This window comes from Dendropsophus ebraccatus, chromosome 1, assembly GCF_027789765.1.
Source record: "Dendropsophus ebraccatus isolate aDenEbr1 chromosome 1, aDenEbr1.pat, whole genome shotgun sequence".
In the NCBI taxonomy this organism is placed as follows: Eukaryota; Metazoa; Chordata; class Amphibia; order Anura; family Hylidae; genus Dendropsophus; species Dendropsophus ebraccatus.
The window spans coordinates 121,468,227-121,496,075 of record NC_091454.1 but is presented as its reverse complement, the minus strand read 5'-3'; the positions used below and the strand labels follow the sequence as shown (position 1 = coordinate 121,496,075).

At 41.4% G+C, this 27,849-nt stretch overlaps 1 protein-coding gene across 6 annotated transcripts in view; it reads left to right on the top strand.

Annotated features, from left to right (window-relative positions):
- Positions 1–27,849, top strand: part of MAGI2 (membrane associated guanylate kinase, WW and PDZ domain containing 2) — a 673,341-nt gene that overhangs the window by 417,645 nt on the left and 227,847 nt on the right. For all 6 annotated transcript variants that reach the window (XM_069978196.1, XM_069978177.1, XM_069978169.1 and 3 more), the window contains exons 4-5: positions 8,668–8,883; positions 12,171–12,381. In XM_069978196.1, coding sequence (XP_069834297.1) covers positions 8,668–8,883; positions 12,171–12,381 — 427 coding nt within the window. The remainder of the gene's footprint in view (positions 1–8,667; positions 8,884–12,170; positions 12,382–27,849) is intronic.

Sequence of the window (27,849 nt, the reverse complement as noted above, 5' to 3'; positions counted from 1 at the left end):
GGGGGTAATTGATGTATTTTGCCTACCCTTAACTAACAAGTCCATTAAAGTCCTCTAGAAGATCTATTTCGTATAGGAGAGCCAAGAGAGTATGACACAGATGCTATCTTGCACCTACTTCCTATAGCCTAAATCGTCATAATGGGAAACAAATGTTTGTTGAGTAAGTTGTTGACTGATCTAATCCCTAACAAGAAATACTTTTATCTGGTTAAGGCTGCCTTCACACCTAGCGACTCGCAGCATAAATTACGCTGCAAGTCGGGTAGGTCCCGGTAGATCACTTTCACTACATACACGCAGCGGTCTGAACGACCGCTACGTGTATGTAATGCTGCCAGCCCCTTAACCCCTTCAGCTCCCCCCCGGCTCCCGCTCCCACTCCGCTGTATACATTACCTCTCCTCGATGCACGGGTCCCGGCGTACTGCTCTCCCGCCCGTCCAATCTGTGTGTTGCCCTGCCGCAGCCACTGATTGCCCGGGTGGGAGAGCAGTCTGCCAGGACCCATGCAGCGAGGAGAGGTAATGTATACAGCGGAGTGGGAGCCGCGCGGGAGCTGAAGGGCTTAAGAAGCCGGCAGAATTATATACATGCAGCAGTTGTTCAGACCGCTGCGTGTATGTAGTGAAAGTGATCTGCCAGTACCTACCCGACTCGCCCGTAATTTACACTGCGAGTCGCTAGGTGTGAAGGCACCCTAAACATATCTTTCACCGAGATAGACTTAAGGTCATCAAACAAAAAAGAAACATGTCAGGCTTTCTTTTTCCACTACTAGCTTGTATTTAACCAAAGACTTAAGGCCCTATTCCACCAACAGATCTGACGACAGATTATCTGCCACAGATTTGAAGCCAAACCCAGGAGTGGATTTGAAAAGAGGAGAAATCCAGTCTTTCCTTTATGACCTGTTCTCTGATTATAGTCCGTTTCTGGGTTTGGCTTCAAATCTTTGGCAGATAATCTGTCGTCCGATCTGTTGGTGGAATAGGGCCTTTAGTGTCACTGTTTACATTTTTTTTTGCAGAAATCAATAGTACAGGCGATTTTAAGAAACTTTGTAATTGGGTTTTTTAGCCAAAAAATGAATTTTTATCATGAAAAAGCAGTTTGAAGCTTTCCCCCTATCTTCATTGTTCTCTATGGAGAGGGGAGGGGTGGAGGGAGATGAGGCACCAAAACAGGACAAAAAAAACAGTTAATTTACAGCTACATCACAGGGCTATCTCTTTTGAAGTCAGCACTGACATCTCTGACCTCTGAATAAGGCTTTCACACAGCTCACTGTCTAATCCTTTGTTCTCTGCTCTCTCCTTCCTCGCCCCTCCCCTTTCCATAGGTTACACAGGGCTCCACTGATGTAAAAGAGTCAAGATTTCCTGATAATGAGCAGTGAATGAGAGAGAAGAGTAAGGGGGGGGGGCCTGGGGAAAGTCCTTTTGAGCGCAGAGAATGGCATATTTGTCTAATAAACACAATTACAAAGTTTCTCAAAATCGCCTGTACTATTGATCTGTGCAAAAAATAAAAATTGCAGTGAAACTTTAACCAAACTTTTGACGTGTCATAGAGACATGTCAAAAGTTTTGATCGGTCCAGGTCTGAGTGATCAGACCCATACCGATTGGGAGATAGAGCTGGGAGATCTGTGTTACGTGATCAGTCAGGTTCCATAGAGCTCCATTGTAAGTCCAACTGATCATATGACTCAAAGCCGGGAGAGGACACGCTGCAGCACGTCTTCTCCCGGCTCAATCTCCCCCATCGGTACGGGTCTTAACGCTCTGCTTAAATACATAAACACTCATTGGCACTACTCTCTTTTGCCAAAAAACGAGACTACTGGAGGCCACTAATTCCATATAATCTATATATTCATCTTGTTAGTGGTGCCCAGCTGCAACTGCTATATAAAAGGACATGTCCATATGGAGGAAATTAATATAGCGGCACTCACATTAGTGATGATGAATATTTTATTTAACTCCACTAGCTGGTGATGGTTGGCTTGTCTCATTGTCTTGCTGTTATGCATTGCTAAAGTTAAAGTATTCATCATGAGGGTGAGTGCTGATGGATTCTTTCTTCAATATGAACATGATATATCTGCATTGTATCAGTATTTGTTTGTGGTTATGTGCTGTGGGAGAGGTCCTGATGCTGAACATTATTTACCATACTTTAAAAAAAATAAAAATAAAAATGTTCAAGTATTATTCCTGGTAACCGTTTTCTATGTAGCATTTACTTATTCTTGTTTATCTCTGTTCTTTAAAAAAGTGAGAAAGCAATGTAGCTGTGTTTTGCTATTTGCAGGGCCCTATTTGTGTACAAACTGTAAGTGTGCCTTCACACCTAGCGACTCGCAGAGTAAATTACGCTGTGAGTCTGGTAGGTCCTGGTAGATCACTTTCACTACATACACGCAGCGGTCTGAATGACCGCTGCGTGTATGTAATTCTGCCGGCCCCTTAACTCCTTCAGCTGCCGCCCAGCTCCTGCTCCGGTCTCGCTCTGTATACATTACCTCTCCTCGCTGCATGGGTCCCGGCGTACTGCTCTCCCGCCCGGCCAATCAGTGTGTTGCCCTGCCGCAGCCACTGATTGGTTGGGCGGGAGAGCAGTACGCCGGGACCCGTGCAGCGAGGAGAGGTAATGTATACAGCGGAGTGGGAGCCAGGCAGGAGCTGAAGGGGTTAAAGGGCAGGCAGAATTACATACAGACCACGTTCAGACCACTGCGTGTATGTAGTGAAAGTGATCTGCAAGGACCTGACAGACTCGCAACGTAATTTACGCTGGGAGTCGCTAGGTGAGAAGGCACCCTAAATCTGTTTCTGTATTTAAGTACATTATATTAGCTTTAAAAATAAATGAATTAATAAAACATTGTTTAAAAAAGTGCCAAAATGATAAAACATAAAAATTATATTGCTATAATTATGCTGACCCAAAGAGTAAAGCTAATGTTATTTTTACTGCACAGTGGCCCAGATTTACTAATGTGCTGCACGGGACTTTTCTCCACATTTATTATGCATTTTAAACACTTTTACGCCACTTTAGATACCTTTTTTCTGTCTGGTATGACAAAGGGGAGTGGTTGTCTTTGAACTAAAGAGTGCACCTAAATGTGGCTGAAAATTCTGGCAGACTTCAAGCTAAGTAATAGCTGGTGTAAACTTTGCGACAGTCTTTGACACACTGCAAAAATAATGGCCATTCCACTGTGAACGGCTGTTTAGTCAGTGTATTTAATTGCCTACAGTGGACCGAGCTGCAGTCAGAGACACTGACAGCTGAGCAAGCAGGAGGTTGGACAGCATTGTTTGTTCATGGAGAAGAGGGAGGAGGAAGGAGTGGTGAGGTGTGCTACAGTGTGGCATAAACGATGAGCCACAACTCCTCTATGACTCTTTATTACAGTTGGAGACACAAGATTGTGCTTAATCCACTGCAAGGAGAAATGGCAACATGTTCACTAGGGGACTGCCAGCTGCAGCACACTATCAGCACCTCAGGTCCAGGTTCTGACAGAATCCCTTTTAACTTTCAACCATAAGCTTTTTTTGGCCTTCATCAGGCCAGTGTGCAGTGATATATCTTTATTAAACACCTCCCTGTGAAATGGTAATACATGTACAAGACTGTGCTCTACCAGTATCACGTGTGTTGTACTGCGTTAGCATGCCATGTTGCTCTTCTGTTTTAAAAGGGTTATCCAGCGCTACAAAAACATGGCCACTTTCCCCCTACTGTTGTCTCCAGTCTGGGTGGGGTTTTGAAACTCAGTTCCATTGAAATAAATGGAGCTTAATTGCAAACTGCACCTGAACTGGAGACAACAGTAGGGGGAAAAGTGGCCATGTTTTTGTAGCACTGGATAGCCCCTTTAAACACCATGTGAGGTTAGCTTACTTTTTTCTTTTCTTTTTCCTTTTCTGGTACAGTATGGCACAGATTTCTGAGGAAGTCTGAGGACAAAAACTGATTTGCCCATACCAACCAGTCACATCTTAGCGTCTGTTTTACCTGGGGAATTTGAGAAATGGAAGTTGAGCTGTAATTAGTTCTTATAGGCAAAGCACACCTATTTTTTGTCCTAAATCCTTGGTCTCTGTTTATAGTACCTTAACCCCCTCTCACCGCTGCACAGTAAATTAAAGTGGCTGCTGACTATGCCTGATGCAGCGACGTTAATTTACGCTGCAAGATAACACAGGCGTAGAAGTGTCATCCACGGTGGGTCCCAGCTATCTGTGATAGCCAAGGACCCGCAGCATCTCTAAGCACTGGAGCTGCGCTCTGGTGCTGTGAGTTAACCCTAGAGATACTACGGTCAGCATGACTGCAGCATCTATAGGGCCCCTGACAGAGAATTCTCTATACAGAGGGAGAATTCTCTGTCCGGTGTCCATTGGGGCTCTGTGAAGTGATCGCAGAGCCCTGATGGTAGGGTTAAGGAAGCTCTTGTTCTTGCCTTCTCTGTGAGTGTGCAGATGACCTGGGAAACATGGGACCTCTTTAAAAAAAAAAAAAACAGAATACAGAAGTGCCGTGTTTTCTATCATATGAAAAAAATTATTAATGTAAAATGCAAACTTGCTTTATATCACATCTACTGTTGATTTAGATTTTGAAAGTTGTAACGACAGTGACAGTTTAAGGCTATGTTCACACAACGTAATCTTAATGCAAAGAATGGACGCTGATTGCAGTGGAATCATTGTCCCTACTTTACTGCAGGGGAAGCATTGCATTGAAGTCAATGTGTGCCCGCTGTGTTCACGTATCGTTATGATAACGCCTGCTTTTTAGAAGAGGCATTAAAATGATGTACTTGCCTATTTCAGGACGCTGTCCACCGAACAGCGTCCGGAAATAGTAGCTGTTCACACAATGTAATTTGCGGCGGCCGCACATTACATTGAAGTGAATGGTTAATTGATTTGCAGGCACACACGACGGTGCCCGCAATTTAGTAGTGAAAAAAGAACGTTCCTGCAGCCAATACAGAGGTATTGGCTGCAGAAACATCCTAAGTGCAGCCCATCCAAAATGCTGTGTGAATATAGCCTAATGCTGGGGCTACATGGAAATTGTCGGTCGCATTAGCAGGAACTGAAAATATGAAGAAAAAAAATTGGCAGGAGCTAGCAACTGTGTTGTGGTTTTTCATGTGTTTATGACAAAAGTGGAATTAATTCTTTTTTTTTTTTTTACTTTGCATGTTGCCCCTTGCTGCAGTTTCAACCTGCAACAGCCCACAATAGTATTCCCAGGCTGCTGCTTGAGGGTATAAGCAACCCCTTTGTTATGTCAACCTATTCTGCACTTATTAGCACACAAAGATGACACATAATTCTGCATTAGGGTTTAGGTAGTGCTGTACTGACACAGTTCAGCAATGTAAGATTTTCCTCATATTACTAATTGGTAGATTTTCTACAGTCAGTTGGCATTTAACACATTAAACTGTCTGCTGGAGCCTCAGTTTTGCGGTCAATCTAAAGAATGTGTTGCTATTACAGATTTGAGCGGTGTAATCAATGCCATCCGATTTTCAAACGATTTAGCATTGGGCAGGAGAGTTGGCTGTGAAGAATTACTGATGGAGAGAGTGAAAAGCTATCCCTCAGTTCCTGACCTTACCAATTTGATTCCCAGAGCTTTGCTTGAGAGACATTGATCAGCTAGCAAAGCATGAGTGAAGTATAATTGCTCAAGACGTGCCATCTGTCTGAGCTGTGGATAGATTTCAAAGCACTCCAGCTACAAACGTAGTTTTATGAGCTTCACGGTGAAAAAAAAAAAAAAAACACACACACACACACACACAAAATGGCTCAGAGCTAATTTTCCACAGCAAATTTCCCAAGACACCAGCTATCAGTGAGTGACGACCCCCTCCGCTGCGCGATAACTTTATTGTCTGATTTGGATAAATATAATTAATGTAACACGTTTGTACAGGTATTTCCCATGATACTTTGAAAACATGATAGTTAAAATAAATTTCGTAATGTTCATCCATTCTTTATCATTGTCATCTGAGTATTATTCTCAAGCTTTCTAAAGATAAGACAAAAGTTGTGGGGAGAATTGGTGCAGTAATAACAAAATTCAATTTATAGGAACAAGGAATTAAAGTGGTAGTTCATGTTTTCTTTCTAATGAACTAGAATCATAAATTGCCAGAGATTTGTAATTTACTTCTATTAAAAAATCTTCCAGTGTTTATCAGCTGCCGTATGTCCTGCAGGAAGTGGTGTATTTTTTCCAGTCTTGAGAGCAGGAGAGGTTTTCTATGTAGATTTGCTGCTGCCCTGGACAGTTCCTGTCATGGGCTGAGGTGGCAGCAGAGAGCACTGTGTCAGACTGAAAAGAACATGCCACTTCATGCAGGACATACAGCAGCTCATAAGTACTAAAAGACCTGACATTTTTTTTAATAGAAGTAAATTACAATGTCTGGCACCAGTTGATTTGAAAGAATGAACTACTCCTTTAAAGTATTAATAAAATTGGGAACTTGGTCCTCCCAAGCACAAAGATATGTTGTGTAATGTTCCACCTTCAGCTTATGTCTGTAGATGTCTTAAGTAAAGACACATTAGAACAATGCCTTGAGATTAGGAGAACTGTGTATGAAAACTGTTTTATAGGAGATTTAAAAAATATTCAAAAATGATAAAATTCACATCTTTGTAATTGTGGTATATATTTATTTTTTGCCTTTTACCCGATGTGTTCTAAATTTATAGATAGAATAGTGTTTTTGCATTTTTAAAGTGGTATTCTCATCATCAAAAGTATCACAGGATAGGTAATAACTAGCAGATCAGTGGGGAGATCCAACCACTAGGTCCCCCCCCAAATGTCCTCCGAATGAGTGAGTGCAGCAATGTTTAGAAGCCCCATAGAGAATAAATAAAGTACTGGCCGTGTCATGCCGACTACAACTCCATGCATTTAGAGGATGTGCCCTCCATTATAGATAGATAGATAGATAGATAGATAGATAGATAGATAGATAGATAGATAGATCGATCAAGGCTAGGGATTGTGGATAGGGGATAACATTTATGAAAGGCTCTATACCATATCTAGTTCCTTTCTTAGTTTGTGTGGACACCACAGCACAGCGCACACATGGGCTTCTAGTTGAGCATTATAGTTTTATTTTTAGCTAGCTTATACCTTTTTGTAGCTAATAACTTTGCAGGCCTGTCTTACAAAATATAACTTATCAAACGCTAAGTGCTCTCTTTATTCTACATCTCGTTAATATGTATCCAATCTATAAAATAATGTAAAGCCACAGTACTGGTGCCAACCACAAATAGGATTTGGGTATGGTCTGTAAGACAGCTTTGTTATATATTGGTGTACATAAAGAACTGGTGACAACAGTAATCTATATATCTGTACCATGTTCTTGCTCCATTAAAGATCTAAAGCCTGTGTGGAAGCACCAAGGTATATTGGCTGTTTGTAGAGCCACAAAGAGTAAAGTGATGTTCATTGTGCCTATGTCCATGGTGCTTGCTGTCCAGGCATCATAAGAATTGTAGTTTTCCCATAGATGGAGGGCCAAAGGTTCCCCATCCCCACTGTGAAGCATAAAGCAGCAAATGCTGTTATAAGCTGCTTAGAGAAGATGGCTGCCCCCATTGTTGCAACATGAAATTTGTAACCTTTTTATGGCATGTGCAGAATTATAAATTGCTTTTCAAGGATCTTTACTAAAGGAAGTATTTTGTGCAAATTGGAATATTGCTGTTAGAGACTAGAGTACAAGTTTTATGTCTAGGTGAGCTAATAAAAGTTTCTTTTTAGGGACTTGTAAATTACTTCTATTAGAGGAAAATTAACCCTTTCAAAACTTTGAATACCCCATTGCTTTCAAATCTGATGCCATGCTCCCTGCTGCCACCTATGTCTGTGTCAGCAGCTGTGCATAGTAGGAGAAAACCACCAGAGCAAACCTCTTTGTTGTACTGCTCTGGACAGATCCTAACATAGCCAAGAGAGGTCAGATTGGGAAAAAATAGCAACGTCATTCAGGACATTTATCAGCTGACATGTACTGGGAGGCATTAACTTTAAGTAGATTTATAGTTTTCTGGCACTAGATAATTTGAAAATGTTTTCTCTCCAGAATACCCCTTTTATCTTTACCCTGTGTAAATAAGAACCTGTAATAATCTGGATTTTTCTTTAGTGACCCTATATTACTGTACATTGTGTAAATACTTAATACATTATTATTTTATCCAATTTGGGTAAATGTAGGCCAACATTTTACAGGTATTCAAAATATGTTTTTTCAACTTTTCATTCATTGGATGTCACCGAATGTTGCAAACAGAGCATAAATAAGCACGGAAATTGTAAGAGATGAACAATGTGTATGGGAACGACAAGAAAACTAAAGCAGCTGATCATTTTTTATTTCAATGGTTAATCACTGAACAGTAACACGACCAGATGCTTGATTGCTAGTTCCAGCCTTGAGCTCACATATAAGCTGTATTTTTTTATTTCGCTCTACCATTTTAAAAGTTGTGTTACATAGCTGCTTTCCAACATGGACAGTAAAAGTCATTAGTTTACATTTTGGGTTATTTAATAATAAACTGAAAATGTTACACTTATTCACAGAGAATTACTACGGCACTCCAAAGCCTCCAGCTGAACCTGCTCCACTCTTATTAAATGCAACAGACCATATTTTTCCTGGTGGCATTCCAAGAGTTGAGGGGAAACGCAAGCGCAATAAATCTGTAAGCAACATGGAGAAGACCGGGATTGAACCTCCAGAAGAAGAGGAAGAGGAAAGACCTGTCATCAATGGAAATGGAGTAGCTGTTACACCAGGTCAGTACAATTGCATGTTTTAGAGGTGTGTTTGCTCTATGCCATGTAAATTATGCAGAACTCATGCAGAACTTATGCAGATGTTGTAAAACTAGAATTCCTATCATGCCTGAACAGCCAAAGCTCCGCTGTCCAGGCATGATGGGAATCCTGTTTGTTCCATGAATTGAGGGCCACATGTTTGACACATTTCACCAGCGAAACATACCACTAAAAAAGGCCACACTGCAAACCACTCTATTATAACTCTATATCCGTACGACACACAATCATACCAATGAAATACTAACAAAAATATGATCTGGATTTCTATGTAAGTCTTGCTGGCTTGTTATGTTATATTGAAGACCTGAAACCTATGAAAGATCATATACAAAATTAAGTGGTGAACAAACCAGAATATGTTTAATATTTTAGATTTTTCAAACAAGCTTCCTTTTGCTTTGATGACCGCTTTGCTCACTGCTCTTGTCGTTCTCTGTCAGCTTTATGAGGCAGAAGAGCAACTGTTATGGTTTTAAAACATTACATCCAGTACAGTTAATCATGGATGGAATGTAATGGGTTAATTCTGTTCTTACTATATTTACTTTCTAGACATCATTAGAATGTTCTCTTCCATAAGTATCCTTTTAGACAGGAAGATTTGTTGGCTTTGGGGGGCTGCAAATGAGATTATTGCTTGTTTGCAGTGCCTTTACATGGCATGACAAAACGAGGGGCTCAAGCTGCACAAACAATCTAAGTATTGTTAGTGCATCCCAGGAAGCTGACAGCACAAATATGTATTTCCATATATATATATTCCATATTTCTAGACTACTAGCAGTCTATACTTACTATGCTGCTTGTGATGCAGCATTTGGCTTCTCCAGTCTTTCAGCCATCATTTGTATCTTCAGGCCCTGCTTCATCCGGCTGTCAGCCGTTCCAGGGGAGGTGGACTGAAGTTACAGCAGCCTGAGGACCAGATACCAGATCACAAGTTAGGAAAACAGACAGCACAGATGTATACATATCTGAGCTGTCAGTTTCCCATTATCATTATTGGCTGCACAAACACCTGTTTATACAGGAAGATGTGCCGGCAATAAGGAAAAAAATGTTAGCTGGTTCAAAACAGACGATCAGCTGATAATTGGGCATTTTCCCAATCTTCAACTGATCGCTGTTACTTTTACATGGGCCGATTATCGGCCATGTAACTGTTTCTAGCAATGCTCCTGCTCTATTATTGGCCAGTGTTAAATGCCCTTTATGGCCTGATTCTCGCAGGCTCCTCTGAACACCTGATCTCTGTGAAGCATTTATGTGGGTTCTAATCTGAGATGCTGTTTTTTTGTGGTTTCTCAATCTGGTAACTCTCATGAATGCAGCAAAGGTACCTCTTGGTGTTAGTTTCCTGGGGTTGTCCAAATTTCATCACAGCATTGGATGGTTTTATAGACTGCACTTGAGGATGCAATTCTCTGGATTGATTGACCTTCAGGTTTTAAAGTAATGATGAATCGTAATGATGCTAATCGTAACTCTGCACAACCCAAATTATGTTCTTAGATACATAATGAAGTTCCACAAATCAACTCTTCACAAGTCAAACCTCTAAAATGGAAACCATTCTCGGTGACTACCCTATGAAGCTTACTTAGAGTTTCAAGAGTGTGCAAAGCTGACCTCTAAGCTAAAAGAGGCTATTTGAAAACTCTAAACTTAAAATTGTTGTGTGGCACTTTTTTGTATACTAATTAAACAGCTAACATACAGTTGTTTATAATCGTGGGTGTGTCAGGTTAAAATTTTTGTAAATGCTTACATTTAGAAAACTTGCTTCATTCTGATATGCTGCTCTTTCACTTACATTGTTGACACCTCATTGTCAAGGTTACCGACCACCACTCAGACCACTGCTTTTAGAACAATCTGGTGTGTATATATATATATATAGCTATAACGTAAATGTATGACGATTAGTGATGAGCGAATATTGTTCGATCTAATAGATATTCGATCGAATAGTAAGGTATTCGATCTATCGAATATTATCGAATAGTTCGCCGAATATTCGATAAATATTCGATAGGGGTTCAAATCCCCCAGCTTCCGGTTTTTACCTCCAAGTGGTCGAATAGATGTTTTTCAATAATCGAATACTTGTTCCAATAGACTTCAATGGGATTGAATATTTCATCGAATATTCGGGAGATATTTGTACGAATATCGAATATTCGAATATTTCACTATTCGCTCTTCACTAATGACGATATAAGATATAAGGGGACATTTATTGAGACTGTCGTACTTGTAGCCATGCCCCCATTTACCCATTCAGATTTACTAAGAGGCGCATGCATCTTAGTAAATCCAGAAGGACCTGCACTGAAATCTACAGATGTAGCCTGTGTTAACTTGATCACAATGATGCCTTCCACCCAACTTTCCAATTGACTTAACATACTGTAGCTTCCTGCCAAAATTGTTGCGTCAGGGATCATGTAAACCCTGGGTATATCTGTATAGTTTAGACTTGTTACCATGATAACTTAGGTACAGGAGGTGGCCATGCCTCCTTTCTGTCTCGTCTCACTCTCCGTACCCACCCATCAGACGAGCAGGGCTTAAGAGCTTACCCCTGATAAATGCCAAGGGCACATCTTCAATAAGTGTGCCCCATAGTGTATATGTTAGGTATAATATATACTGCAGAGTGGTGGTCTGTAACCAAGACCATGTGTCAAACTCAGGCTCTCCAGCTGTTACAAGAATACACTTCCAATCATGCCTAGACAACCAAAGATTTAGCTTTAGCTTTAGCTCTCTAGGCACGACGGTAATTGTAGTTTTGCAACAGTGGGATGAAAAGAGCAGTATATATATCAGGAAAAGGATATACATAGAATGTATTTGAAAAATATATAACTTGACAAGCCCTACAAGATTTATTTTTGAGATTGGAAGATCCATTTAATTCCTTATCTGTTTCTTCATAGTTTACGTGTATTTAATATGAATCAAATGTAGAAAATACAAAAGGAAATTTGTGAATAGTACTATATTTTATACATCCAAAACTTTTAATATACTATATACTATTTTGCCTCCCCTAGATGCCCTAGAGTAAAACAAACAATAAGTCCTATAAGTAGGCGGCCTCCCCAAGATCATGTTATAGTAAGGATTTTAACACTGATGACGTAGTTTGACTGTAGCAGGACATTTGCATGTTGAAATGCCCAGAAGAGTGTTGGAGTTTAGAGGTTATAATTGTGTGTTTTTTGTATCTAATATAGAGTCAAGTGAACATGAAGACAAGAGTACAGATGCCTCAGGTGAGATTTCATCCCAGCCTTATTCTGCTCCATTGTATGGCCAACCAGATGAGTCAAAGGAAAGCATGGATCTGAAGAAACAGCTGAAGGCTGAAGACAATGATGAACTGGGGTCCTTGCCTGATAACTGGGAGATGGCCTACACAGAAAAAGGGGAAGTCTATTTTATTGAGTAAGTTCATAATGTTTTACTTTTGATGCTTATGCACATATTTATAATCTGTGAGAAGAGCAATGACCTTCAGACCAGTCACAGTGAAAAAAAAGCGTATACTCTTCTTGTGAGGAAATATTACTTTGATATGTCCTTATTTTATTATTGATGGTGGGGGGGGGGGCAAACCCCTGGGACCCCGCTGATTGAAGGGGATGTAGCACTATGGCCCTTTATGCTCACCAAGTTTTTTCCAGACAAGCCATTGTGCAAAGCTGTAGTCCAGTGACTTTGGAGTGAATGGCCTGGCTTTCCGTTCCGTCACAGCTGGATACTTGGAAGCCCTTTTTTGCCTGGAGAACCAGTGTTGCAGTCCCTACATCCTCAAGATCAATGATGGCATATCAAGTGATGGCATATCACAGCAATATACAATTACTTTTTAATATACAAAGAACCCTTTAACTCAAAGTAAAACACAATTTAAGTGCTTAGATGTAACAGAACTTGTAATTTGTCTTCCGATATATTCACAACGCTCTGTTATATCTGTATTTCTTGTGTAGCAGGTAATGTGGAAGATATTGTTCTTTGTTCAGTGCCTTCAATAAAGGCCAATTCACACAAGCATATTACACTACGGTCAGTTTAGGTTATCCAAAAAGCAATCAGGTCAGGATTTGTGCCCATACTGATGCAAAAAATGTGCATTTGTGTTACGTGACCTGGATGAACTTCCATTGCAAGTCTATAAACACAGAGCATGTTTAGGGAGTGGGCTGCAATGCTCGCCCTCCTCAACTTTTGAATTGGTCAGGATCTAAACACTCAGTCCGACCAGTAAAATGTTCTTACTTGTCGCTGCAAAACCTTTAAAACTTCAGTAGTATGTGCAGTTATAGCGTTAAACCTAATTACCTAAACCAACCTCCCTTCTATTGCACTCCATTGTTACCATTACTGGTAACCAGGTGGATGAAGTGTTTTTGAAAAGCTTGAACTGACGGACTTGCTTAGCTGAAGGCCATTGTTTAAGCAGTAATTTTGACACTGATAATATTGTAATACTGTTAATATTTGTATGAAATATTCTATTAATATGTGGCTTTAATAAGACTTTGAGGTTTAGTTCTGTGACACTTGATTCATTACTGTGTTGCACCATGTCTTTCGCTTAATAAATATATAACTAAATAACCTGTATTAGTTGCTTATTCCAGCTGTATTATAAGAAAATTCTGCACTGTAAAAGATTATTATAATCTAAATGGATCAAACATTGGCTGCAGAAATACAATGCATTTTGCTACCTTAAAACCCAATTTTTATGAACTGTAATAAAGATTTTGGGATAATGCAATAGCCTGGCTGGATTGTTAGTGCTATAGCATCAGCAAAACTGTGTCTGTTAATTATTAGTTCTCATCATTATAAATTCCTTAATTATAAATATAATTTTAAAGCAGTAACATACACCAGTTGCCCATCTTTGGTGACTTTTGTACAAAATATATTATGCCAAGCTCCCTTTTGGGTGCTTCCCAGACATGTCTCGTTATTGCCCATGTGATGTTGTATCCAACAATCAAACTCCTCCATTGTTTTCCCTCATATAATTAGTAGGGTAATTGCTTGAAGACAAAAGTCATTACCCATCTGTAGTCCTGAAAACTGTTTTCAGGTGAACTGCTTTGCACTGCTGGCACTTGTAAAATACTTGCTTATATGGATGAAGGACATCCTTCTAAATACAAACTAAATTCTGTAATGGCTAGATTGCCATAGAAGTTTCACCCTCCTAAATTGACCATTAAACAACTGTCCATTCATGTTATGATATTACAAAATAAGATCAGTCTAATATAGGTTAGCTCTCAGAAGCTATAGAACATAGAATTTATAGTAAGGGAAACTAACAGCAGGCTCATACATATGAACCTGCTGGTATGTATCTGAAGGCCATTTTTGTGTCATACCGGGCATTCAGTGCAACAGTCCACCTGCCTGTCAGCCTCTTCTGCACCTCTTACTTGTAGTGACATCTTCCCACAGCCCAAGATCCTGCGCTTGCGAGGTAACAACACACAGGATCCTGGGCCAGGGAAGAGGACATCACTATACTATGCATACATGAGTTTGCATAAGTAGGAGAAGCTGGCAGGCATACTGGTGCACTGAGGGGAAAAGGACTGCCCCCAGTGCAACAAAAGACCAAATTTTACATATTTGTATTTATATAAATGATAGGAAAACAGTAGAACAGATTGCCAATCAAGGATTATCTTTGGAATCCGCATCGAAATGTGTACAAGTACATACAAGCAGATTTTTCTGTATGAATCTGCTGTTAGTTTCCCTTTTAGGGTACCTTCACACGTACCGGACTTGCAGCGGATTTCACGCTGTGAGTTTGCAGCGAAATTCGTTGCAAATCCATGAACGAAGGTCTATGGAGTTACATATCCGCAGCTGTATTTTTATTCCATTGCGGATATGTAACACTGCCCCTTTAACCCTCCAGGTTTAAGCCGGGGGCTGCGGGCGGCCGGGTATTTAAGGGGCCAGGTTACATATCCGCAGTGGAATGAAAATTCTGTTGCGGATATGTAACCCCAAAGACCTTCACACTACATGGATTTGCAACGAATTTCGCTGCAAGTCGGGTACGTGTGAAGGTACCCGAAAGTAGGATATTTCCATTTTCAGTTTTTCTTAGGTGTTTCAAATACAAGACTTGTATGCTTTTTTAAAACTTTGGGACACAGAAGATAGTGGTGTAGCATGGGGGAAATTGGTTGTCTTGGGTCAAAATTATTAAGAAAATTTTATGCCCCTTAGAATATACAGTGAGTACAGTGAGCTACTCCACGTTGTAAAGGAGCAGGCAGCCTGGCGGTGTGAGTTCTATGGTGTTCTATGCCAATTACTCTACAAAATGTACGTACAGGAGCAGGAACTCCAGCCCTGTCCAGATTCCCTGCTCTTGTACACAGCAGCGGCACAGGGCTTCAGCTGTAGGCCATGCAAAATGGCGCCATTTCATCATGCATCACTTGCAGGTGAAGACTTGTGCTTCTCCAGGTGATGAGACAAAGACTGGAGGAGGGAGGAGGCCAAACCTCAGCACAGAAGTGGAGAGAAGGTGAGTGAGATTTTTATTTTGGTCAGGACCTATTAGGGCAAATTTCCTTCCTACTAAGGCATCCTGGGGGAGCAGAAACCACCTACCTATACCTACTGGAAGCATGTACTGAATGGGAGTGTGTGAAATTACCTACCTAATGGGGGCATTCCTCTAATAGGGCACTTTCTGCGTACTGGGGGTGTCTTCTACCTAGTTGGGGGGGGAGGGGATGTTATATAGGGAATTTACATAATTGAGGGTGGTTATCTACAGTACCTATTGGGGTATTTACCTAATGGAGTGGTTTTTTTTACCCAGGCAGAAGAACAACAACTCCAGTAGGGGATCCAGTGGGATCACCACTATTTGGGCATTGTATGGGGGCATATTGGGCTATGTACAGTAGTTTTTATTTTGTATCAGTATGGTAGTGTTATCCAGTTCTTGTATGGTGCTAATGGTAGTGGTCATGGTGTGGTGGAATTATTTGTCCCTTGAAGAGCAATAGTATTGGTGATTGGTGATTGTACAGTAGATTTGTAATAATAATGTAATGATATTATCTAGTAAAGTATAAACTATATGCATCACTGTTCTTGCAGTGACAGGCTAGGAATGGAGGGGAGGGGGCATTTTCTACATAGATCTTTATTTATTTTGAAATCTATGTCTTTTGTTTATTCGTTGTATTATGAACTCCATTTCTTTGTTTGTGTACAGTCTATGAGTGTGTACAAAAAAACATTGTGTTTTAGGGTGGAGGTATCATTTGGTTTATCTACCTAGGGCACCAAAATACTTTGTCATCTGCTACTCTCATTGTCATACAAATGATATTGTCATGTTTGTTTATACCCACGCTCCCTGTTTTTGTACCGAATAAGATTGTCAATAAAAACATTTTTTAAACCAAAAGCTAAAAACAGATTACTGTATTGTTCCTGTAGCATGCCTTGTTTTTCCTGCATCTCTGCTGGGAAAGGAGGCCCACACTACCGATCATTGCAAGGTTTACCGATGACGCAGATGAAAATTATTTGCAATAAGTTTAGTTTGAAACCTAATCACATTTCCGTAAATGCTGATGTGATTCATCCTTAAGTGGCAAAAAGAAGACAACATCCTGAGGTCTGATGGTTACAGAACCCTATGACATCCCCTATTAACAATCTAAGTTGCATAAAACAAATACTTGACCTTTTTTTATTTTTTTTATTTACTATTGTTAGTATAGCGTTTACTCTAAATAGATGTTCAAATATATAGCGAAACTTTGCCACAATTTTGTTCTCCTTATAATTCATGTAAACATCTATAGCATTTTCCTTTTATAGTAGAATTATACATTGTAGATAATAGATCATGTTTATCTCTCTTTCCCATTAGAAAGAACAGATAAAACATATTATTTGTTGAATTAAGAAAGGATAAACGTCTGCTTGCTAAATAAATCATAGCTGTTTCTTCCGAGGAACGTGCAGATGGAGATAAGACTAAAATCATCTAGTCAGGCTGAGAAAAGCTTATCGTGAATAGATTTGTATTTCTTCTAAGGGGAATAAAATGACTATTTAGTCCTTGTCTTTTCTATAACCCTGTATTGTGTATGCAATACACAGTTTTAACACTTGGGGGCAGTAGACTGTGTGTGAATTTTTCTTTTTTTTTTTTCTTCAGTTTTGGAAAAGCATTTAGGAAGCTTTAACCTATGAGAAAATTCTCATTTAATTGTCATTGAACAAATGTATATCAGTCACTGCTAAAGATGATCACCAGTTTAAAATGGAGAAGGAAGCAGCAGGAATCAGCCCAGGCATTCAGCGTGTTTGATAACCCTTATATTGGTGTAGCTGTATGATTTTCTCCACCAGTAAATTATCTCTTCTACTAGTAAAACAGAGCAGTAACCAAACAGGTAGTTTCCAGTTGAAACCTGCAGTGCGATGTAAACCAAATAGTTTCATATGGTTTTACCTGTTCTGTATGAGTTTTATTCATAGATAATAGCATAGTAATCTGAATCAGGTGTAGAAAGCTTTATCTTGATCCCTGTCGTTTTAAAATAGTAAGGGTATGTTCACACCTCATTTTTGGTCCCACGTCGGGCTGCACTTCAGGAATCAGTAGAAAAAAAAAGGTTGCGGCCGACGGCCACATTGACTTAAATGTCATTATGTGACTGTGTTCTGCTCATTTGCGGGAAGTACACGGCTTTTGTGCAGGACTCAAAAGCGTGGTCGACTACGCTTTTGAGTCCTGCATTAAAGCTGTGTACGTCCCGCAAATGAGCAGAACACAGTCACATAATGACTCTGTCCTGCTCATTTAAGTCAATGTGGCCATCATGTGGCCGTCGGCTGCACGTCCGCATCCTTTTTTCACTGATTCCTGACGTGCAGCCCGACTTGGGACCAAAAACGAGGTGTGAACATACCCTAAAATATCCCAACTTCAGTAGTGCAGTATAAACTAATACATAGGTGTCAATCTCAGGTCCCCCAGCTGTTAAAAGACTACAATTCTTGTCATGCCTGGGCAGCTAAAGCTTTGGCTGTCCAGGCATGATGGGAATTGTAGTTTTGCAACAGCTGGAGGGCCACAGTTTGAAACCCCTGTTCTAATGTGTTTCACCAAATGTTTTACATTTAGGCCTCAATGACTGGTCTTTCTTAATCCCTGGTGCATTAGGATATGTTTCTTAAAGGGAACCTGTCACCCCCCGTGCCGGGGTGACAGGCTCCCGACCCCCGTTAGAGCCCCCTATACTCACCTAATCCCGCCGGGTCCCGCTTCTGGAGGTGGTCGGGTGATGAAGATCTCAGCCGCTGCAGCCCGGTGCGCGCGCTGAGAGATGAGTCCAACACCCATAGAGAATGACAGAAGAGTCCAGCGCTCCGTCATTCTCTATGAGCGTTGGACTCATCTCTCAGCGCGCTCGCTGGGCTGCAGCGGCTGAGATCTTCATCACCCGACCACCTCCAGAAGCGGGACCCGGCAGGATTAGGTGAGTATAGGGGGCTCTAACGGGGGGTCGGGAGCCTGTCACCCCGGCACGGGGGGTGACAGGTTCCCTTTAAGCAGATGCCATAAAATGTTAAACCCACTCAAAAACATTATTGCCAACTGCCAGTTAGTAGTCTTTGGGTGGAGGAAGTGTCCTTTATGAATCAAGTGGAATAGAGAAGAAATCAGGCGATACCTTTTGGAGGCTAACTGAGTATATTTGATTGTAAGCTTTCAAGAGTCTATCTCCCTTTGTCAGACATGATGTTATACAAAACTGAAAAAATCACAGACTTATATACACACTAAACAGAGCTCATCAAAGGATTTAAGGAAACTTTAGAAATAATAAAATGCAATATACACAGGGTCTGCTGATTACAACAGGTCAATAAACTAAAGCTGGTTAGGCGTGACAAGAGGATAGTAAGCTCTTAGGCCCCATTCACACGTCCTTGTCAGTTTTTACTGTCAGGAAATCCTGATCAGGAGACCTCAAAAGTCATCAGGAAAGTATCAGGATTTCCTGACAGTAATCCATTTTTACCATCAGGAAATCATCAGGAAAAACCTTCAGGATTTCCTGATGAGTAAAAAAAAAAAGTGTTTCCAACAGGGGCATGATGAGAGTTGTAGTTCTGCAACCTAGATGGCCACAGGCTGCAGAAGTACAACTCCCATCATGACCTGTCAACAGGGACATGATGAGAGTTGTACTCCTGCAACCTGGATGGCCACAGGCTGCAGAAGTACAACTCCCATCATGACCTGTCAACAGGGACATGATGAGAGTTGTACTTCTCCAACCTGTATGGCCACAGGCTGCAGAAGTACAACTCCCATCATGGCCTGTTAGCAGGACATGGTGGGAGTTTTAGTATTGGGGGGGAGAGGGCTGTGTATCTCACCTGTCGGCGGCGGAAGAACAGCGGCGGCAGCTGGTGGGAGTCCCGGGCGGGCGGGTGCAACCTGCTGCGGACTCGGGGAGGGGGGGGGGGAACAGAGGTCGGGGTGGCGGCGGGGTGATGCGATGCGGCGCGGTCATCGGGCGGCGGCGGGATGATGCGATGCGGCGGGGTCATTGGCGGGGTGATGTGATGCGGCGGCGGGGTCATCGGGCGGCAGCGGCGGGGTGATGCGATACGGCGGCAGGGTGATGCGATACGGCGGCGGGGCGATGCGGCGCGGCGGGGTCATCGGCGGGGTGATGCGATGCGGGGTCAGCGGGCGGCGGGGTGATGCGATGCGGCGCGGCAGGGTCATCGGCGGGGTGATGCGATGCAGCGGCGGGGTCAGCGGGCGGCGGCGTGATGCGATACGGCGCGGGGTCATCGGGCGGCGGCGGCGGGGTGATGCGATGCGGCGCTGCGGGGTCACCGGGCGGCGGCAGCTGATGTCCGGGTGCAGGGATCCCTTGGGTGGTGGCGGCGCGGCGTTCGGGGCAGCGGGGGTGCCGGCGGGCTGTCAATCATCCGGAATCACGGGCACTTTCCTGATGTACATCAGGAAAGTGCCCGTGATTCCGGCGCCCCCATAGCCTTCTATGGGGGCGTCCGGGACGGAATTCCGGACAAAAATAGGACATGTCCTATTTTTTCCGGATATATTTTGCGGAACGGACACCCTTCCGGAAAAATCCGGAAGGGTGTCCGTGACCAATTAAAGTCTATGGGTCCGGAAATCCGTCCGGATTTCCTGATAGGAAATCCGGATGGTTTTTCCGGACGTGTGAAGGGGGCCTTACTGCTATCTGATTGTTGCCAGATTAATGGCCTGATAGTAATTAATCGTCTTTATAGCCAGAACAGGTCACACATAGACCGACATGAAGCTGGCATGGATATTGAGACCATGTTGCAAAGTTTTAAATTTAAATACTGAGCATGCACATAATTGGAAAAGGAAAATTGATCCAGCATATTTCAGTAAAACTTCTGCTTTGCTTTATTTAGGATTCAATTAAAAACAGGACAGTTCACAGCATTGTGCAATACACCACTTAGTCTTTGACACGTTTCGGACACAAGCGCCTTTGCTCAGACATAAGCCAGTACTTCCTTTTAGGTTTAAATGCACATAATACAGGTGTTGTCACTAATTACATAAATGCATTACTTTTCAGAGGTAATTTACATGTTATATAAAAAGAAGTAAAAATACATGAAGGCAAAAATATGATACAACTGTTGCAATGTATGTGGAACGATGATATTTAACATGGTATATTATTGGATACAAAAAGGCACTACACTATTAATAGCAATGTGAATAGATGTTTGAATGATGCAATAAAATGTAAAACAATACTGGTTTCAATTCACATTCATGCATTTAAAAGTATTCCCGACCTCACAGATTAACATACTATGTTGTTATATTACCAATATGATTATTAGAACTTGGACATACTACTAATAATGAGAGGATAATTCCTTACATATATATTAGGGCACCACATTATTGTTATGTTTTACCAATATGACTACAAAGACATACTACTAATAATGGAAGAGCAATTCCTTGTGGATATTTAGGCCATATGGCATACTGGTTTTAAGTATATACTGCCAATAGGCTTCTCTATCTCTTAGACGCTTAGCTACATCTCCTCCTCTCATCTTGAGAACTACTTTTTCTATCCCATAGATAATAAAATCTTTTATGGAACCCTGATGTGCTTGTATGAAATGTAATGATGCTCCTGATTTTTATTTTTTTTTTTAAGTAGAAAGTAACCAGACACGTAATGATGATATTAATATAACAAATGAATTTGTAAATATGGTTTTTTTCAGAACAGAGTTTATTGGCCTTGTATGATTTGCAAAATAAACAAAATAATGGTGCAGTTAAATTTAAAGGTAAAGAGTCTAATTTTACTGTGAATCCTGATCCAGTGCACTTGAGATATTTTGTGCAAAACAGTGGAGTGTCCATGGGTGCACAGCACTCTCAATCTCTCGCAAATCTATGTCTTTTTCGGAAAAAAAATTTACTTTTGCAGTTGAGAATCCTTTTTTGGTCCATGTTCAGTGGTACAGGAGATTCATCGACAACATGGATTATATGGTCAGGCAATGTGTCTCCCGTACCACTGTTCATGGATTATTTAAATGCAAACAGTTACAATCTTAAAGCGCAACTATAAAATATTTTGACCATTCAGTTTTAGTTAGCTTAGGTCATAAGACTTTTTGCAATATACATTAATAACCTAAAATGAACAGTTTTTTAAATACATAAGGCTGACTATGCCCTTATAGCCCTCTCTGGCTGTGACTTATTTCTGCATTCCTGCTGGACACGCCCCCTCCCTGGAGATCCGTCCTGAGTGTACAGACTGTGACAGGAGGATCAGATAACAGCCCTGACACAGAGAGAAACAAACCCTCCTCCCCCCCTCCTAGCAGCATGTTCTCCCCCTCCCCTCACAGAGGTGATTTAGCAGAGCTGAGGGTGTTGTGTGTTAGGAGCAGCGCAGGGGAAGAGCTGGGGAAGAGCTGGATGGAGGGACAAGTACTCAGTGCTTCACCCAGGAGGCACATGCCACCATGACTCCAATGTACTGCATGAGGGAGAGTGGGTGAGTCACTGAGGGGAGGACTACAAGTCCCAGCACAACACAGCTGTGGTCCTTCCATAGTACATATTACACTCACTATGAGATGTCTGCAGCAGGTGCCCCCACCTCCATGGTTGACATTATCCTACAGTGTAATGAGAGCAGATGACTGTATCTAATCCCACTGTGTGTGATACCATCTGCTGGGGCTCTGTATCTAATCTTACATTGTGATACTGTATGCTGGGGCTGTATCTAATCCCACTTTGTGTGATACATCTGCTAAGGTGCTGCTCAGTGAATGGAGGGACGCAGCCAGGGAGATGAGGGACAGGCCACGCCCACTATCTCTCAGCCAGAAGAAAAATTCATTTATTCCTCTGAGCCAAACAACTGGGGATATCTCAGCGAGCGTACATGCTATCAGCGCAGTTTAGGGCTCTTTTTAAAAGGTAACACGTGGGCTTTTTATTTGAGAAATTTCATTGAAATTATAGTTGCGCTTTAAGTTTACTCATGATTTACAGGGGAAAAAAGTATAGTATTTTTGGATTTACAACTAACTGGAGTGATAGGGAGTGCCATTGTCACCTCAACACATCGTAAGCCAATATCTGGTAACACTATATTGAGGGCTGACAGTAATCACCCTCCACACACCATACGGGCCATCCCTATTTGGGGAATGTACCAGACTGAAAAGAAATTGCTCAGATGCCATAATGTACAAAAATGAAGTCTGTGATTTGGAAAATAGATTAAAACTAAGAGGTTATACTAATTAACACTGTAACAGAGCAAAACAAATAGTCACACATAAACAAAGACATACTCTAATAACAGGAAAAAAAGCAGAAAACATGTAGTAATACGAAACCGGTAGTGTCTATGACATATAATACGTTATTTAATAAAGTAAAAAAAAGCTAGAACTCTTGGTGACATGTTGTCACCCAGCATGATAACTACTAAAAAACAAGGAGCTACTTGGCTGCAACAATTTGGGTTCTTTACATGTGGCAGACGTCCGTGTAGGACATGTAATTTTGCAAAACCGTGTAAGTCTTTTTGTGACACGAAAGGTAAAAAAAAATTATGATGTGAAACAACATATAGATTCCGACACTGCAAATGTAGTTTATATAATAGAATGTTCTAGTTGCAACAAAAAATATGTAGGATGTACAGCATAAAAATTTGAGCTTTAGAACACATTAATGACATCACAGGTAATTTGACAAGACAAAAATCAGGAGCATCATTACATTTCATACAAGCACATTAGGGTTCCATTACAGATTTCATTATCTATGGGATAGAAAAAGTAATTCCCAAGAGGAATGAGGAGGAGATGTAGCCAAGTGTCTCAGAGATAGAGAAGCCTATTGGCAGTATATACGTAAAACCAGAATGCCATATGGCCTAAATATCCACAAGGAATTGCTCTTCCATTATTAGTAGTATGTCTTTGTAGTCATATTGGTAAAACATAACAACACAATAATGTGGCGGCCTAATATATATGTAAGGAATTATCCTCTCATTATTAGTAGTATGTCCAAGTCCCAGTAATCATATTGGTAATATAACAATATAGTGCGTAATTCTGTGAGGTTGGTGATACTTTTAAATGCATGAATGTGAATTGAAACCAGTATTGTACTGCATTTTTTTTCATCATTCTAGACGTCTATTCACATTGCTATCTATAGGGTAGTGCATTTTTTGTATCCAATAATATACTATGTTAAATATCATCGTTCCACTTAGAATGCAACAGTTGTATCATATTTTTAGCCTTTATGTATTTTTATATGTATATTATTGGTAAAGGTATCTTTGTATTTGACATGTAAATTAACTCTGAAATGTGATGCATTTATGTAATTAGTGAAGACACCTGTATTATGTGCATTCGTGTGAACTGTCCTGCACAATGGTGTGAACTGTCTTTAATTGAATCATGAAATAAAGCAAAGCAGAAGTTTTACTGAAAGATTCTGCATCATTTTTCCTTTTTCATGGATGTTCAAGCACATTGCCGAATGTGGATCTGAGTAAAGAAGTAAAGCTATGGGTGAGCAGGCACTTTTGAACTTTGTTATTTACATAATTGGAAAGACTACTGTCCTTTAGGGATGGTCCGAACAGAGTTCGGTTCGGGTTCGTACGAACCCTCGGTATGATGATTCCTGCTGTCTGCCCGCTCCATGGAGCGGGCGGATCCAGCGGGAGGACTGCCTGGAAAACTGGGATACAGCCATAGCCATAGGCTGTATCCCAGTTTTCCAGGCGTTACTCCCGCTGGATCCGCTCGCTCCGCGGAGCGGGCAGACAGTGGGAATCTGATGCCGAGTGTTCAGGTTCATACGAACCCGAACCTCAGCAGGTTCGGACCATCCCTACTGTCCTGCTCTCTGTGATATCATTGAGGATATCAGAAGGACGGTCGCTTTATTAGATGCAAGTGATACATTGCTCTGTTCAGCTTCTATGTCACTAACATATGCTTCCCTCAGATAAAGTAGCATATACCTTTCTATTTAAAAGGGTTATCCGGGATATTAGAAAAACATAGCTGCTTTCCTCCAAAAACAGCGCTACACCTATCCCCAGGTTGTGGGTGGTATTACAACTCTGCTCAATTCACGTTACTTGAGCTGCAATATCACATACAACCTGAGGGCAAGAGTGGTGCTGATTCTGAAAGAAAGCAGCTATGTTTTTCTACTCTTGGATAACCCATTTAAACCTAGTTGACAGGGTCTCTTTGTTTCTTATGGGTGTCTTTAAAAAAAATGTTAAAGCTTTCCATAAATATGCCTAGTAGTGTAATCCTGCTGATCTTTCCCTTCACACATCCCAGTAAAATCCTAATCCAGCGACATGAGGATCTGAATAAGCTTGTTAAGTATGCTGTTTGTGATGCTGTAAATGACAGAATCCGGCACATCTGGTATTTCTAACAGGCTTGTGGTTTCTAGTGTACATTGCTTAAAGTGACTGTACCACCAGGCCTTGGCTGAAGCACTGGAGGCGGGCCGACCCACCCTTAGTGGGAGGAAACCCTAGCCCCTCTATGATAGGGTTCCATTGATTCTAATGGAGTCACGTCATGGAGGTGCTGGGGTTTCTTCCCACTGGGGGTGGGTCGGCCCGCCTCCAGTGCTTCAGCCTGGGCCTGGTGGTACAGTCACTTTAATGTTTGCTAAATAGGGGCTTGCCTTCATTTGCTGTACTGTGCCCCAGGCTTTCTGTGACACTGACCCACCTTTAGGCTATGTTAACACGCTGTGAGAGACCGGCCATTCTGTGACCCCAGCAGGGTCACAGAACGGCCAGTCTCTGCCCAGATCATCTCAGATGATCTTTCCGGGCCGCAGCGTTCTGATGCGGGCTCATCAGAACGCACCTACATCAGAACCGCCCACAGCACACAATGAAGCAAGCTTCATTGTGTGAACTGACAGGGTTTCCTATGGCCACAATTATTCAATTGCGGCTGCAGAAAACTGACATGTCAGTTATTTGCGGTGCCGCACAGGATCCCAGCCGGAGCGTATACGATGTGTATACGCTCCAGCCGGGGTCCCATAGAAGCAGAGGCAGTGTTCCACAACGTGAAAAGTACGACTTTTACGTAGTGTGAACATAGCCTTAGGGTGCGTTCAAACATATCCGCAGCGGATTTCTCGCTGTGAATTTGCAGCGAGGTCTGCTGCGGATCCCTGGCCTGTACACTATATGGGCAGACAAACTCGCAGCGGGGTGCACATCCTGCTGTAAGTATGTCAGCAGCCCGCCCTGTTAACCCTGAAGCAAGGTTATCCTTGTTATGTGCACCTGCTGAAGAGAAGCTGTTTTTTACTACTTGTATTTGGTGAAATAAAACCCATTCACTTTTAATTCTGCTGTGTCTGTGATCCCTGTGACGGAGCTGACCAGCCCCCCCCCCCCCCCCCCCCAACCACATGTAGAGTTCTGGGTAGCTGACCCATGTGTACATTATTGTACTCATGCTATGTACAAAGTGCTGTCTCCAGCTGAAAAATCATCTTGTCACCACTCTAAAGGGTCCCTCTAACAAAGCATTCAAGTACAAGCACACTATTTAAATAAGTATTCAATTAAAACTGGACATTCTAAAGCAGCTGATGAAGAGTATAAATGATCACTGCCAGTGAAGGCTAGTTTTATGTAATAATAAAGCTGTGTTCTGTATGGTTGAGTTCTGCAGTAAGTGTTCCATTTAACCTGCTCCATTGCTCCCTGTTGTGCAATTATTTAATACGACCAAATGGTATTGATTCACTATTGCTGCTCACTGAGCCAGAGTTGTGTTGTTCTATAATTATACAATATACTCAAACTCGTAATGAGTCAAACTCTCCAGTTTATCCCAAGTCTTTTAAAGAGACTCTGGCAGTAGGATTATGCTGTCTCATCTCAGGGTAGCATAAACTAGTGACAGGGAATGATGTATCACTTACATTGTCCTGTGCAGCTGATTCAGAGATATCCTCCTGAATAACATGAACAATAAGTAGTCCTCTCCATTATGTGCATGAACCCAGTGTCCTCAATATTCATGAGAAGCAGTAAACTCCGCCCATCAGCTGCTGGTTGGCAGTTCTCTATCCATGCTGTGTATAGTCAGTCAACTGTCAATCAGCAGCTGGAGGGTTGGGGGAGGGGTATGGCAAGAATCCTATTCTCCTGCATATTAGGAGAACGACTCAACAGACTGATGAAGTAATACTCCAATCTGTTCAGCATTTTTATCAATAGTTTATGCTGCCCTCACTTAAGGTGCAATAAACCTAGTGACAGATTCTCTTTAAGTGAATTCCCATGCTTACCTGTTTATCATAAATGTATACATCAAACATACAATCATAGCTTAATAAGTACAGTCTATTTTCCAAAGCTATCTAGACATGTTCAAAAGGTTGTGCCTCATTTGGCAACCCTATTTATATGTCTGATTATTGTATATAGATAACACAGAAGAAGGTCCTCTGCCTGGCACCCTGCTCCATTATCCAGTGTATCACTACTTATTAACACTTTGTATCTACTTCGCCATGGCACCTTCAATAAGTGTCATCCATCAGTTATCTCTCCCACCCTTCCCGCCGTAAGCCGCAGCCAGACAGCGCTGGTGGTGGCTTATCTTTCCAAGAACAAACTGTCGGTGGAATGTTGGGAGGGCTGCACACACTTTATATTGATTGCCATCCTTGCCATGTGCAGCAGATCATATCTCTCACTCATTCTCCTGAGCTAAGCAGTCAAAACAGTCGCACTTTGTGACATGTCAAAAGTTTTTTTTTTCTTAATTGGTATGCTGTAAATAACATGCATCAGCTGTATATTATTGTATATAGGGTATTTTTACATTAAAGATACTTTGTATTCATTGTAAACATTTTTAGATACTTATGCAACTTATTGTAAAAAGTTTTTTGCAAAGTTAATGATCATGTAAGTAAATATTTGAAAAACATACATCCAAACTTCTTTCATCTTCAGTTCTTGTTCTAAACTGCTGACACTGTCATATAGCTGTTAGGACCAGGTGACACATGGTACCTTTCATATATCAATCTGTACTTCCAGAATGTTGAAAAATGCTTTTCTTCTCTGACATATAGTCTCAAAGAGTTGTTCTTAAGCCCCTCAACCACTGCAAACACCTCCTCACTCCCTCTTACATCCGTATCCCTTTTGGTGCTGAACTTTGTTTCTAATCCTTGTTTGTGCACTGTGCATAAAAATTTTGTTCAGGTGCAGGACA